This window comes from Carettochelys insculpta, chromosome 1 (assembly GCF_033958435.1).
Source record: "Carettochelys insculpta isolate YL-2023 chromosome 1, ASM3395843v1, whole genome shotgun sequence".
NCBI lineage: Eukaryota > Metazoa > Chordata > Testudines > Carettochelyidae > Carettochelys > Carettochelys insculpta.
In genome coordinates, this window is record NC_134137.1 from 335338286 (window position 1) to 335351840 (window position 13555).

Here is a 13555-nt window from a genome sequence, read left to right on the forward strand (position 1 = left end):
CTACTACACATTACAGCATCTTTTACCAACAGTGGTCCATCAATCTTGTAAGTAGAAGACTATGTGTGGATTTATGTGGTGTAGTGCATAGTACTGTAGAATACTTTACTCCAGTGATTTGCACAGATCCAGTCTGTATGTTGGGAGGTGCATTCATTATGCTGGTTTCCAAATGTATAGTCAGAGAGGCTTGTGGTGTGTGTGAATGTGCATGTAGAAATAAATGCACAAATGGTATGGGTTTGGTGAACAAATATCAAATGTAGCTATTTTCCATGTGATGCAAAATAAAAGGAATGAATGCAGGAAAGGTCAACAGAGATACAAGGCTTATATGAAAGAAAATTTACCCTTTTAGGAAGGATTTATTCTGCATTAAAATAAAACACTCAGATATTTTCAAAGAAAACTGTCACATAATAAAGCTTCTGCACCTTTGCATATCCCCTTAATAGTAGGATCACAGCACAATGGAATGCTCTGATCCTGGCACTCTGGCTGGCCAAGCTGTCCTTATATCCCAGCCATTAATGCTTAATTTATAGCCAACACCATGAAAAGGAGACATGCATGGCCTTGCTTCTGAAAGTGAATCTTATCTCTCAGCACATTCTCATTACGCAAAAGGTGTGCTTCCCAAACAACTTACATGTATTGCAGGGTTGTTTACAAGTTAGACAGGACATTCTACCTTACCTAAGAGCCGGCCTTGCAGTTCATACAGGTTCTTAACTTCTATTCCAAACTAGTTGCCCATGAAGGTTCCTGTACTAGGACATTGAACAAATGTACCCTGACTTTGCCAAGCTTTATATTTGCTAATGTCATAGAATTACAGAATGCTAGAACTGGAAGGGGTTTCAGGAGGTCATTGAGTCCAGTTCCCTGCCCTCATGACGGGACCAAGCACCATCTAGGTTATCCTTGACAGATGTTTGTCTAATCTGCTCTTAAAAATCTCCAGTGATGGAGATTCTGCAACCTCCCTAGGCAATGTCTTACAGTGGTTAACCACCCTGACAGTCAGGAAGTTTTTTCCTAATGTCCAATCTAAACCTCCCTTGAAGCAGTTTGAGCTCATTGCTTCTTGTCCTACCCTCAGAAGTGAGGTTAAGGAGAACAATTTTTCTCCCTCCTCCTTGTAACTACTTTTTAGGTACTTGAAATCCATTATCATGTGCCCTCTCAGTCTTCTCTTTTCCAAGCGAAAGAAACCTTATTCTTTGTCTTCCCTCATAGCTTATGTTCTCTAGACATTTAATCATTCTCGTTGGTCCTCCTCCAATTTCTCCACATCTTTCTTGAAATGTGGTACCCAGAACTCGACACACTACTCCAACTGAGGGCAAATCAGTCCAGAGTAGAGCAGAATTGCCTCTTGTGCCTTGCCTCTGATACTCCTGTTAACATACTGCAAAATGCTGTTTGCTTTCTTTGCAGCAGTGTCACACTGTTGACTCATATTTAGCTTGTGGTTCATTATGAGCCAGGGATCCCTTTCTGCAGTAAAATTTCCTAGACAGTCCCATTTCCACAAAAAAAAGCAGTCCTGTAGCACCTTAAAGACTAACAATATTGTTTATTAGGTGATGGGCTTTTGTGGAGCAGACCAACTTCTCCAGATCTGGAGAATACTGGTAACTGAGAGGAAGAGAATTTTAAAAAAGGAAAGAAAAAACCTGATGACTCAGCAAGATAAGGCCAAAGGAAGTGGAGTAAGGGGGGAATGGGGGGAAAATATCTGCAAGTGGTTTTATGAATGCCTGGTAGAGATCTTGAACTTTTTGGTCTCTGTCAGTAGGACTTGAGCAAATATGATTGCATCTTAGGGCTTTACTGTAAATGATGGATTGTGTGATGTGTCCTGGATGGATGTGGGAGGCATATATGGTAAGAGTAGCAGTCAGCGGGTTTCTGGTATAGAGTGGTATTGATATGACTATCAGTGATGTGTATTGTGGTTCAAGTTTGTCTGGTCTCTACCCTTTGACCTGTCCAGTTTGGGTGATCCTTCCAGGAGCTGTAGCTCCTGCTGGCATAGCTGTTTGGATCATTGAGACACACAAGCCACCAACAGATGTGCTTTGTGGAAACTGCTGCAATACCATGGCATTCCATCCAAAATTATTAACCTGGTGGAGAGTGGGGAGGGGTAGCTCAGTGGCTTGTGCATTAGCCTACTAAACCCAGGGTAGTGAGTTCAGTCCTTGAGGAGGCCATTTAGGGATTTGGGGCAAACACATTTAAAAAAAAAAAAAAGCCCCTCAGGGATTGTGATAGGTCTAGCTATGAGTGCCAGGGACTGGACTTGCTGACCTCTGAAGGTCTCTTCCAGCTCTGTGAAATAGGCATGATCATTCAACATATGTACCTTTGACATGCCAAGTTGTTCACAATGGTGTCTTGACAGTAATCCTTCAGTTGCAGCAAGGGTGCTTAATGTCACCTTTCCTGGTCTTGATCACAATAGTCTGGATTATGAACAGGGCATTCAGTGGGCTCTTTTCAAACAGCAAGTGAACATTGATTTTGCAGACATCACCCTCCTTTCACAGCAGCATGGAAACATGGAGGAAAAGGTCACAACACGCGACAAAACTGCCTCAATGACTGGCTGAGCATTAACAAGGGAAAGACCAAGACAATGAGGATCAAACAGTCCAACAACAACACCACCATCACACTGGGATGGGATGACCTGGAAGATGTGGAGCAGTTCACCTACTTGGGGAGTATTATGGGCAGAGATGGAGGAAAAGACAAGGACATCAGTGCCAGGATAGGGAAGGCAACCACTGCACTTAAGACTCTTTGTCTGATATGGAGTTTACAAATAATCTCTGTGCAGATGGAATTGTGAATCTTTCACACAAACATGAAGAGTGTGTTCTTCACAGATGACAGAACTGGTAAACTAAAAAATCTCCAAACCACAAACTAGAGACGTTCATAAACAGATGCCTGAGATACATCCGTCACATCAAATGGCAAGACTTTGTCATAAATGAGGAGGTTTGGAACAGAGCAGGGCAAGAACCACTTGATGTTCAAATCAGGAGAAGAAAGTGGGGATGGCTAGGCCACAATCTCAGAAAGCCATAATCCAGCATAGTCCATGAAGCTCTCAATTGGAACCTGCAAGGAAAACACCAAAGAGGAAGACATTAGACAACATGGAGAAGGTCTACTGAGACTGAAGGACAACAACTGGGGTACTCCTGGAGTCAGCTAGAAGTTTTGTCCCAAGACAGAGTGAAGGGGAGGAGACTTGTAGGTGACCTATGCTCCACTTGGAGTATAAAGGTTTAGGAAGAAGAAGATTTGTACTGTGGTGTCCAGGAAATGGGTCTCTCATGTGGAATGGTCAAGTGTGAGGTTGAAGGTGGGGTGCAAATTGTTGAAATCCCTATGGAATTTTCAAGGGTCACTTTATCAAACTGGACAATCCAAAGAATGAATGGACTCAATTCACACATTAGGAATCTGAATACACATAAACCAGTAATTAACCATTTCAGTTTAGCAGGACAATGTGTCCAACACTTAATGGTGTGCATTTTTTAAAAAAAGAAACTTTAACGCCAGATTACAAAGAGAGACATCTGAATTTGAATTTATTTTCAAGTTTGATACCTATCACCTCAGACACAACAAAGATCTCAATTATCTTCTGCATTACAAGGACAATTTCCCCACCTTTCATATTCACAGTGATTGCAGGCATCCCACTTAATAGACACTTGCAGAGTTTTTTTTCTCCCCCCTTACTCTTCCTCTTCCTTCTGCCCTATTTTGCTGATTTGTCAGTTTTTTATTTCATTTTTTTTTCTCTCTCTTCTTCTTCTTCTTTTTTTTAAATTCTCTTCTTCTAAGTTATCTGTCATCAGGATTCTCCAGATCTGAAAGTGAGCCTGTCCCATGAAAACGAAAGCTCAGCACCTAATCAATGTTATTGTTAGTCTCTAAGGTGCTACAGGGCTGCTTTTTTGTTTTGTGAAGATACAGTTTAACACGCCTACCTCTCTGAGACATCCCATTTTGTATGTGTGAGACGGATTGCTCTTTTCTAAGTGGAGTAAAACAAAAAAGCAGTAAAGTAGCACTTTAAAGACTAACTAAAGTGCTACTTGACTGCTTTTTTGTTTTGATAGTATATAGACTAGCACAGCTCCCTCTCTGTTTCTAAGTGGAATTGTTTGCATTTGCCCTTATTGAATTTCATCCTATTCTCCTCAGACCATTTCTCCAGTTTGTCCAGATTGTTTTGAATGATGACCCCATCCTCCGAAGCACCTGGAATCCCTCCCAGCCTGATTTCATCCACAATCTTTATAAGTGTATTCTCTATGCCATTATCATTTATGAAGATATTGTGAACAGAATTGGTCCCAAAAGATCCCTGCAGACACCCAAATGTTATGTCCTTCTGGCATGACTGTGAACCACTGAGAATTACTCTCTGAGAGCAGTTACGCAGCCATTTATGTACCCTCCATATAGTAGTCCCATTTATGTTGTATTTCCCTAGTTTATTGGTAAAATACATCATTTCTCTCAGGGATAAGGGTTCTGTTGAAAAGTGGGTGGGGCGGGGTGGGGCATTCACTGACAGAACTCTGTCTACATGGCTGTGTTGTTTATTTATTTATTGCCAAAATCTTTTTTGGCAATGTGGTTGCACAAGATTATGCAAATGAAGCATGAGACTTGTAAATCAGCGCTTCATTTGCAATGTCGGGTTCCCTCATTTGCATTACTCTTTCGTGAGAGGAATGCTGTGTAGACATAGCCTTTCTGTGGGGGAGCGATGCACTTCTGTGTTCTGCTCCTGTGTCTCTTTCTGCTGTGGTGGGAGGGGTGGATTTGGGTGAGTGGTGGACAGGCCAGTGGATATGCCAATATGGGGATCCATGGAGCCAAATTCCTTATGTAAGGCATGTGCAGCTGCCCCCTCACTATTTCATGAGTTGTTGTATTAGTAATGATGTGGCTGGTCACATGATGGAGTGGGGGTAAGAAAAGGATTGCTTTCACTCTGACTGCTCTTCCATTCTCTGCATAAAGCTTGTTTACTGAAGCAAAGAGTTCATAGCCTAAGAGGAGTAACATCAGCATTTGGCCCAATATGTTACCAAGGAGAAAGGATTAGGCTTGGAATATACTGCCACTGCCTAACTTTTCTACTGCAGCAAAATTAAGCATCAAAAGTTTCCACTTCATATAAAATGTTAATAGCAAACTCTTTTACAAATTTAGGGTGTGGAACTTCTGTTTTAAATTCAATGCCTTTTCATGCCAGTTAATACAGTTTACTTCAGGTTTGCTTTCTATATAAATGCAAATAAATTCTCTGCTAGAATACTGAAAGAACATTTCATTTCAGTCTTTATTTAATGTGGGTAATGTTAGCAAATAAAGCTGGCATTCTTTTGCAATTTTGACATCTGTGCACATTTTAATGGTCATTCCTTAAAAAGTATAATAGGATAAGTGTTTAAAAATTTGTGTAACATCTTTCACAGCTACAAAGATTTTTTGAGACTTTCTTCAAATCCAATTCCCCTCAGCAAGCCTTCGATAATATGAAAGAAACTATAAGCAAACTCTTAATAGCAGCTGAGATATTCAGTGAATCATCTGATGTGGGACCAAGGACAATCAGTAGGTAAGTAGCTTCCAGTACATGAATGCTGAGTTATTGTCCAATTCCTTAGAATGTTATGGTTAATATTAGAATACATGACTTCTGATGTAACAAATAAATTGATATTTCATGCTTGGTATTAGAGTGAGATAATCTGGTGAACAGAAGTCTTCAGTCAAAGTGGTATCCAACCTTCTCAACTTGAGGGCCAGATATATTATTTAAAAAAATCAAGGAGTTTACAATCAATACAATCAATAACTTGGGTCAGATTATGTGTCCTGTTCTGCTTCTTTTGTATTGCTCAGGTACTACAAAGTGAGCTGAAATGTCCCATAAATCAGAGGGGTGTGTGTGTTCCCTAATGGTTGTGACTCTGGCATAGCTGTCTCCTATGCTTCCCTACTTTGAGCCCCTGCAGGTTGGAAGAGCTAGTTGCTGCCATTTGTTGTGGTCCAGCTGTCTCCATTTGATATACGGTCTTTTGAGGACTGTAGCTTACAGGTACGAATTAGAGCAGCCCCTTGCAACTGTAACCAGTGCTGGAGCTGAGAAAATAAGGGAATTATAATTGATCTGCATATTAGCACAGTTTCACAGTAGTGACTTGAGGATCCAGATGTTTAGCAACAATAATGTGAAGCTCCTTATTTGGTCTAAAGCATTAGGAACAAAACTTTCGTGTGTGTGTGTGTGAGAGAGAGAGGGAGAGAGAGAAAGAGATTGTGAACAGAAATCTAGAGTTATTTTAAGTGTGTGTATATATTTATACCCTTAAAATAACTCTAGATTTCTGTTCACAGTCTCTTCCACACACACACATATACAGAGAGAGAGAGAGAGTTTTGTTCCTACTAATTTACATCAAGTAATAAAGTTAGTATCCCCAACACAACCTAAAACCCTGAAAATAGCAAGAATTTACTAAACACAAACAGAGGAATGCCTAGACTAAAAATAAACCTTACAATTAGAGATGGCTATTCCATCCTCTGTTTGCGCTTGGTGCATAGATTGATGTATTAGGCCTCAGATTAAAATAATGGGTTCTGAAGTAGCAACAGTGTCTTAAAATAGCATTTCTTGGTGTAGGTACTGCTGAATTGGTTAGGGAATGAGTGATGGACAAGACTGTGTTCAACTATATCTTTATGGTTAAAAAAGGGCCAGTGAGTGTATGTACAGCCCCTCTGTACTGGATGAGCTCAATATTGTTAATCTATGTGTCAGAAGTACCAAACTGCTTAAAGTCATGTGCCATAACTCCAGTGCTAGAGGAGCCGGGTTCTGTCCTCTCTGTTACTGTCTCTTCCTATGTGGCCAGGGATTTCTGACAACAGTTATAACACACAACTTATTTTACTTGGCTTGTTGAAAGTAACAACAGTCAAAAACACTATGATGGCTTGAGGTTTACAGGCCAGCTTCTCAGCTGGTATAAATTAATATCATTCCATTTAAGACAATGAAACTGAGCTAATTTGCACCAGCTGAGGATCACATCTTTGCATGTAAATTTATCGACTTTTTTCTCTTTTATCTCACATGCCGTATTTAAGTCCATGTATTTATTTTATTATTATAATCTGATTGTGGCTATTCTTGTCATGTTTAATTTCAGGTGCAGTCTGTGTTTTCAGATGTTAACCTTTGACATTGGGTTCAACACCTCCACATATCCAGTAGTTCTTGCGGTAAGCATATGCTACTCACATTTTTAAAAAGGGTGTTTTACTGTGAGAGGTCAGTGACAGGGGAGGTGGGTGTTATTTTCAGTATTTTTAAATAGTTTTCCCTGGCAGTAGGAGCTCTTGAAACCCAGAGGAAGGAACTGGCCCTTTCATAAAGACAATGGAAACAAGTCACTAAGCAGGCAGGCTGCTATGTTTTGCTTTGCCTGAGAGGGCAGAGCCTGCCCATACTTACCCGCTCAGAGACCTGCCACTCCACATCTACACTTACTGGGAAAGTAGATGCATCTACACTTACTGGAGAAGATCGAATGCTTAGGTCAGCGTCAACCCCTTAACTCCCTGCAAGGATTTAACGATTGAGGAATGTCGACATTCTGCAGTGAGGACAGAGACCAATGTCGATGGCTACAAAATTGATTTTAGGCAGGCAGTTGGCATACCTAAAATTGTGTAGCAGCCGTCAACATTCCCAGAAAGTGTATATGTAGCTTGAGTGTGCTGCAGTAGCAAGCAAGAGGAACAAAGTGTCTTCCTCTCTTTTCCACATGCAAGGGTGCCCCACCTTCCATCCCCAGCAGTGATTTACATCTCTACTGGCAGAGATGGAAAAAGTACCCCAAAAGTTACCTGAGTAAAAGTGCAGCTGCTTTCACTTCTGGACACTTGAGTACAATCAAGATGTGACAAGTGTGTTTTTGTGTGCACGTGTGTACTTTTACTCAAGTGGTTTTCGAGAGAGACACTGGTGACTTGTACTTAAGTACATTTTCCCTCTCCCCCATGCAGCTGCACTTTAACTCAAGTAACTTTGGGTACGTTTTCCAACTCTGTCTACTGGCGTGGCTGCTCCAAATGTCCAAACTGACCTGTCTCTGTTGCTGGAAAGGGGGCTCATGAGCAATCTTGCAGCTTCACTTTGTCAGAAGTAATTTTGTCTGTGGGGAAGCAAAGCAATCTTGGGTAAATTAATTCTGTACTTGTACAGTGGGGCAGAATTCTCCTTGGAGTAATATTAGGTATAAATCCTGATGGATGTAAGTTGAAGTGTGTTGGGTTGTAAAAAGAATTTCTTTATGATTTCTTGAAATTATGTGATTTTTTTAGTATGTATCTAGCGTAAAACTAGTGATGGCCTATCCTTAATGCTCTTAACTTGAATTTTGTGAATGATGTCACTTAGCAATCTTCACTTTAATTTTTTAACATATAAAAAAGGAGGCTGTTTTTTAAAGAAATAGGCTGCAAAAATACACATTCATTTATATGATGGTGCTATGCTCCTTTCAGTGCACTAGTGGTCAGCAAACACTGTGATGTGTAATTGTTACAGAAAATGAACTGCTGTAACTGCTGTGTTACAATTTTGTTTATTGTACCAGAAATAGTGTATGTAAGTAAAATACTACTACTTTATTTGTTTGCCATTTGTAGGGGGTTTAATCCTACCCTTTACTATTCCTTTGAATAAATAAATCTAGCTCAGATGCACTTGGGAGAACTGGATTTGATATAAAAATTATAAGTTAATTCTTTTTATTTCAAGGTGCGTGAACATTTTGACTTTCAAATTTATGATGACTTGAATTTTGAGGACCAAACTGTAAAACAATTCCTTATTGAGGATGCTTTCAAGTTTCTCTTGTCTAATATGTCTTCAACTCCCCGTTTCTTTGAGGCTTTACAGAACATTTACAGATCATCTGTGATTAAGGTAAGAGTGAATTTTTTCTTATTACAAATGAGCTGAAAATATTGAAGCCTGAATTATGGCTTTCTCATTGTGATGACCTTTTTATGCCACAAAATGAAATATTTGTTCAGTCAGAACTTGATGGTGCTAGTCAGAGTTGTATGGAACTATGAAAAACGTGATGATGACACCTTGAATGGAATTTTCTTTCTTTTCTTCTCTTTTTTTTTTCATTTTCCACCATCAAATGTTCATATTTTCAAAACTGCAGTACTGTGAAATTCTGTGTGTTTCAAGTGAAACTAATTTAGCCTAATAATGGGACCAGTTTCACTGAAAAAGTATATAGTTTTTGTGGAACGGTTGTGAACACAAAACTGTTTACAGATTATCTATAGTATGCAAAAGTGATCACATTTCAGCACATATTTGTCTGCAAATACTTCACACACCCCTTTGTGCTAGTTATTGCTCACCAAATTCTGTCTTACGCCAAACTGACATAGAATACAGCCAATTTGGAAGAAGAAAGAACTATCAGGGAGCCTTTTTGGTCTCTGTGCCGGCTTTGGCCCTGGGTAGAGCAGCTAGGGGGCTGCTCTAACTTTCGTCATCTCGACACGGTGCCCAAGGGATCATCTACCAGCTGACTGTAGCCAAACCTCATTGGTTTCCATCTAGGGTGTGCAGCAGCGTATTCATATGACTATGATATAGTTGTGGTGGTGGTGTGTAATGTGGGCTACTATGTTGAATGATCTCTTGCAAGTCTGCTTCTTTCAGCAAAAGTCAGAATGGGAGTACTTAGACTTCCTAAATTCCTCAATATTGCATCTTTCAACCTGACCCATGTTGTCCTCATGCTCAGATTCCTTTGACCTGAGCTTTTCGAATCTTCTATAAATGCATACCTTCTTCATTGTGCTGGTCACTATCCCACCAATGCAGTTGACTTGTTCTCAACTGGTGCAAGACTGCAACTTGCTGGGATCATCTAAACATCTCCTAATAACCAAGAGATATTAAGAACACGCTGTAAATTTTGATGCCAAAAACTCTTCTTCCCTCTCCTCAGTGGGTTTTAATGGCCGTGTTTCTGTTCCATATAAAAAAGTTGTCATCACTTGCACATTGAACATTTTTGTTTTAGTTGTCATGCAAATCTCAAACAGTACTGTAGTATCTTAGAGACTAGCAAATTTCTCAGGTTATGAGTTTTTGTAAGACCCACCTCTTCAGGTGAAGACACGAACATCCCACCACCTAAAAATAAGCTTTTAAGGAAGCTGAAATACTCTTGATGCACGATTAATCAGACATGTGACTTTGGAGATAGAATCTTCTGCTGTCAACCAGGTACCCAAATAAGTGAAACTATTCACTCATTCAGTGTCAATATGATTTACATTCAGGGTCAGCAGGTTATTTGCTTCCATTTTTAGGAAGCATTCACAGCTTTGGTTTTATCACTGTTGATCTTATGTCCCATAGCATCTGCAGTTTTTCGTAGCTCGTCCATCATCAGGAGTAGTTGATCAGTAGTTGCTCCAAGGAAGGCAATATCATCTGCTTGATTGAGATTGTCTACAGATGAATCCCTGAATTTCATACTGCCTACTTTTGCCTCACTTAGTTTGCCATCGGATCATCTATCAGAATATTAAATAATATAAACAAGAGACCTACTCTGGACCCCACTAGAAACCAGGCTGTAATACAGCCATTAACCTTCACACAGCTAAAAGTATTGTGGTGCAGTTCTGCCACTAGGTGCACTGAAGGTATGTCTTCAGTACCTGGAAGATAGACCCAGGCAGAGTTGATCTTCTAGGGTTCGATTTTATGTGCCTAGTCGGGACATGCAAAATTGCAATATTGGGTCAACAGGTGACTCCTGTACTCCACAATCTGGTGAAGGGTAAGGGAGGTCAACATGAGAGCTTCTGTTGTTGCGGATGGCCAGGGAACTCAATTGTAGATAAGTCGATTTCAGCTATACAGTTGCTGTGGCTGGAAATGTGTAACATTGTGTATCTACAATCGATTTTAAGGCCTAGTGTAGACCTGGCCTAAGACCTCATGCACACCCTGCTGAGGTAGTAGTAGTCACAGTGCTGATGGATGAACTGTGTCAAATGTGGTAGTAAAGTTTGTATACCTGCTGCTAACTTCCTTTTCTTGTTCTAGTCAGAGCATATATGGCATGGATAGTAGATTGATCTGTACAGAAACCACAGGGGCTTTGTCAAACCGTAGTTCTGGCTGTTCAGTACAGGTTGAACCTCTCTAATCTGGAACTCTCTTGTCCTGCAACATCTGTCATCCAACATGATTTTAGTTAGCAGGCGACCACTAACCATGGATGTGGCCAAGTTTCCCATGGTCCCATAAAGGTGTTTACCACCAACCCTGGTTCTCAATGTTCAGTGCTGTTGTTTAGTGATCATTTACCCCAAAATGCCTTCAAAGAGCCCAGTAAGCCCTGGAAGTGTTGCTAATGCTTCTAGGCAATACTGACGTCCTGTGATCCAGCAAATTCTCTCAGCCAGCACAGGTTGTGTCCCAGGGTGCTGGACGAGAGAGGTTCAACCTGTAGTATGATCATATACACCTTCCCTGGTATTGACAGCAGTCTTATTCACCTATGTTTTGAGCAAGTTGATAGCATTCTCATCCCTAGGAGAGGTCTGTACTGCAACTAGAAACATGATTGCAGCTCATGTAGGCATACCCACACTAACATTAATCTAGCTGGAGTCTCTAAATAGCAGCAATATGACACTGATCCTGGTGGAGACACACATTTGATTTTCCAGGTGATCATGTAGATCCTGCACTGAATGTCCCTGTGTCTTCACTACACTGCACCAGCTAGATCAAAGCTGGCTGAGGGTTTAACTATATGAGCTGCAATCACACTGCAGTACAGATATACAGCTACTATGCACCAGCTACTCATGTTCTTTCTGTTGTAGGATGAAAACTCCCAGAAGGAATATGAACAATGCCTATCTTCAGAAGAGATAAATTCAATGATTAATTTTATAAAAGAGCTGAAGAGTATGAGACAATTTGAGCTGGTAAAGTAAACATCCTTATAGTGCATTATTTGGCATTGTACAATTTCCTTTGATGTGATGGCATTAAGGTGGATATAAATGGTAAGCCATTGCTGCTGAAGTTGTTTGAGAAGAAAGTGTTTCTACTTTTTAAATCTTTGAAATTATTGTGGATTTATTTTCTTATTTGAAATATATGTTAAAACGGTCACAACCCAGGTTCTTTTCTTTAAAATGTCATAAATCATAATTAATTAAGAGACAACAGAATGGAATTGTAGTAGATCCCTAGTTTTTAATTTTTAGGAAGGATGCTGTTGGGTGCTTAATCTTTAGTGGATGCATAACTGCAATATTGGGGGCTGTGCTGTAGACATGATATGATGATGTGAGAGAGAATGGAATGGGAAAGGAAGACGTTTACAGCAATAACACATGGATATTCACTTTGGACATGGGTATTTCTTGTGGTTTCTGCCACTTCTTTGTAAAATAAAAATAAAGAGGACAACAGCATAATGTCAGACTCATTTCTTGTGGAGCTCCCAAAAAGGCAAGTGTTCTGGGGGCATATAGTGGGTGACAGGAAAAATAGGAAGGAAATGTATAGGGCATTATCAAAGGCTTGAGGACACTTATGAGAGAAATGAACAAATGTCGCCCTGAGGCTGGCATCAGTGGTGAAATAGACAAGAGGCGATGTGTTAAAAGAAGAGGTCAGATAGCTATGGGCAGTAGAGTTATGTACCACTCAAAGGTGAGGATACAAAATTTAAATTTAATGCAATGGAGAAGATGGGATGGGTTCAGTGGAGAGATTTAAAGAGTGGGTGATATTGTCAGAATGACATGGTAAGAAAATCATTGGAGAGGCAAGGGCAGTGTGAATGCTGGAAAGGCTGGAGAGTCAGTGGTTGAGGGATGAGATTAAGAAAATCTGGGAAGAAATGTCACAGGCATAATGAGAATGAGGCATAATATGAATGGTTGGAAGCAGGAGCTAGATTAGGAGTCATCATAGATTAAGCTGTATGTATGAATAATACACTTAGGCTACGTCTACACTAGCCCCAAACTTCGAAATGGCCATTCAAATGGCCATTTCGAAGTTTACTAATGAAGCACTGAAATGCATATTCAGTGCCTCATTAGCATGCGGGCAGCCACAGCACTTTGAAATTGACACGGCTCGCCGCTGCGCGGCTCGTCCCAACGGGGCTCCTTTTCGAAAGGACCCCACCCATGAGCAGATGGGAATAAGGGGACTTCGAAGTAGGCGGGGTCCTTTCGAAAAGGAGCCCTGTCTGAAAGAGCCGTGCGGTGGTGAGCCGTGTCAATTTCGAAGCACCGTGGCTGCCCGCATGCTAATGCGGCGCTGAATATGCATTTCAGCCCTTCATTAGTAAACTTCAAAGTGGCCATTTGTGTGGCCATTTCGAAGTTTGGGGCTAGTGTAGACACGGCCTTA

General features: G+C 40.5%; 1 protein-coding gene across 1 annotated transcript in view; it reads left to right on the forward strand.

Annotated features, from left to right (window-relative positions):
- Positions 1–13555, forward strand: part of CPED1 (cadherin like and PC-esterase domain containing 1) — a 227849-nt gene that overhangs the window by 96196 nt on the left and 118098 nt on the right. The window contains exons 8-11 of the mRNA XM_075015052.1: positions 5523–5665; positions 7266–7338; positions 8882–9049; positions 12004–12108. Coding sequence (XP_074871153.1) covers positions 5523–5665; positions 7266–7338; positions 8882–9049; positions 12004–12108 — 489 coding nt within the window. The remainder of the gene's footprint in view (positions 1–5522; positions 5666–7265; positions 7339–8881; positions 9050–12003; positions 12109–13555) is intronic.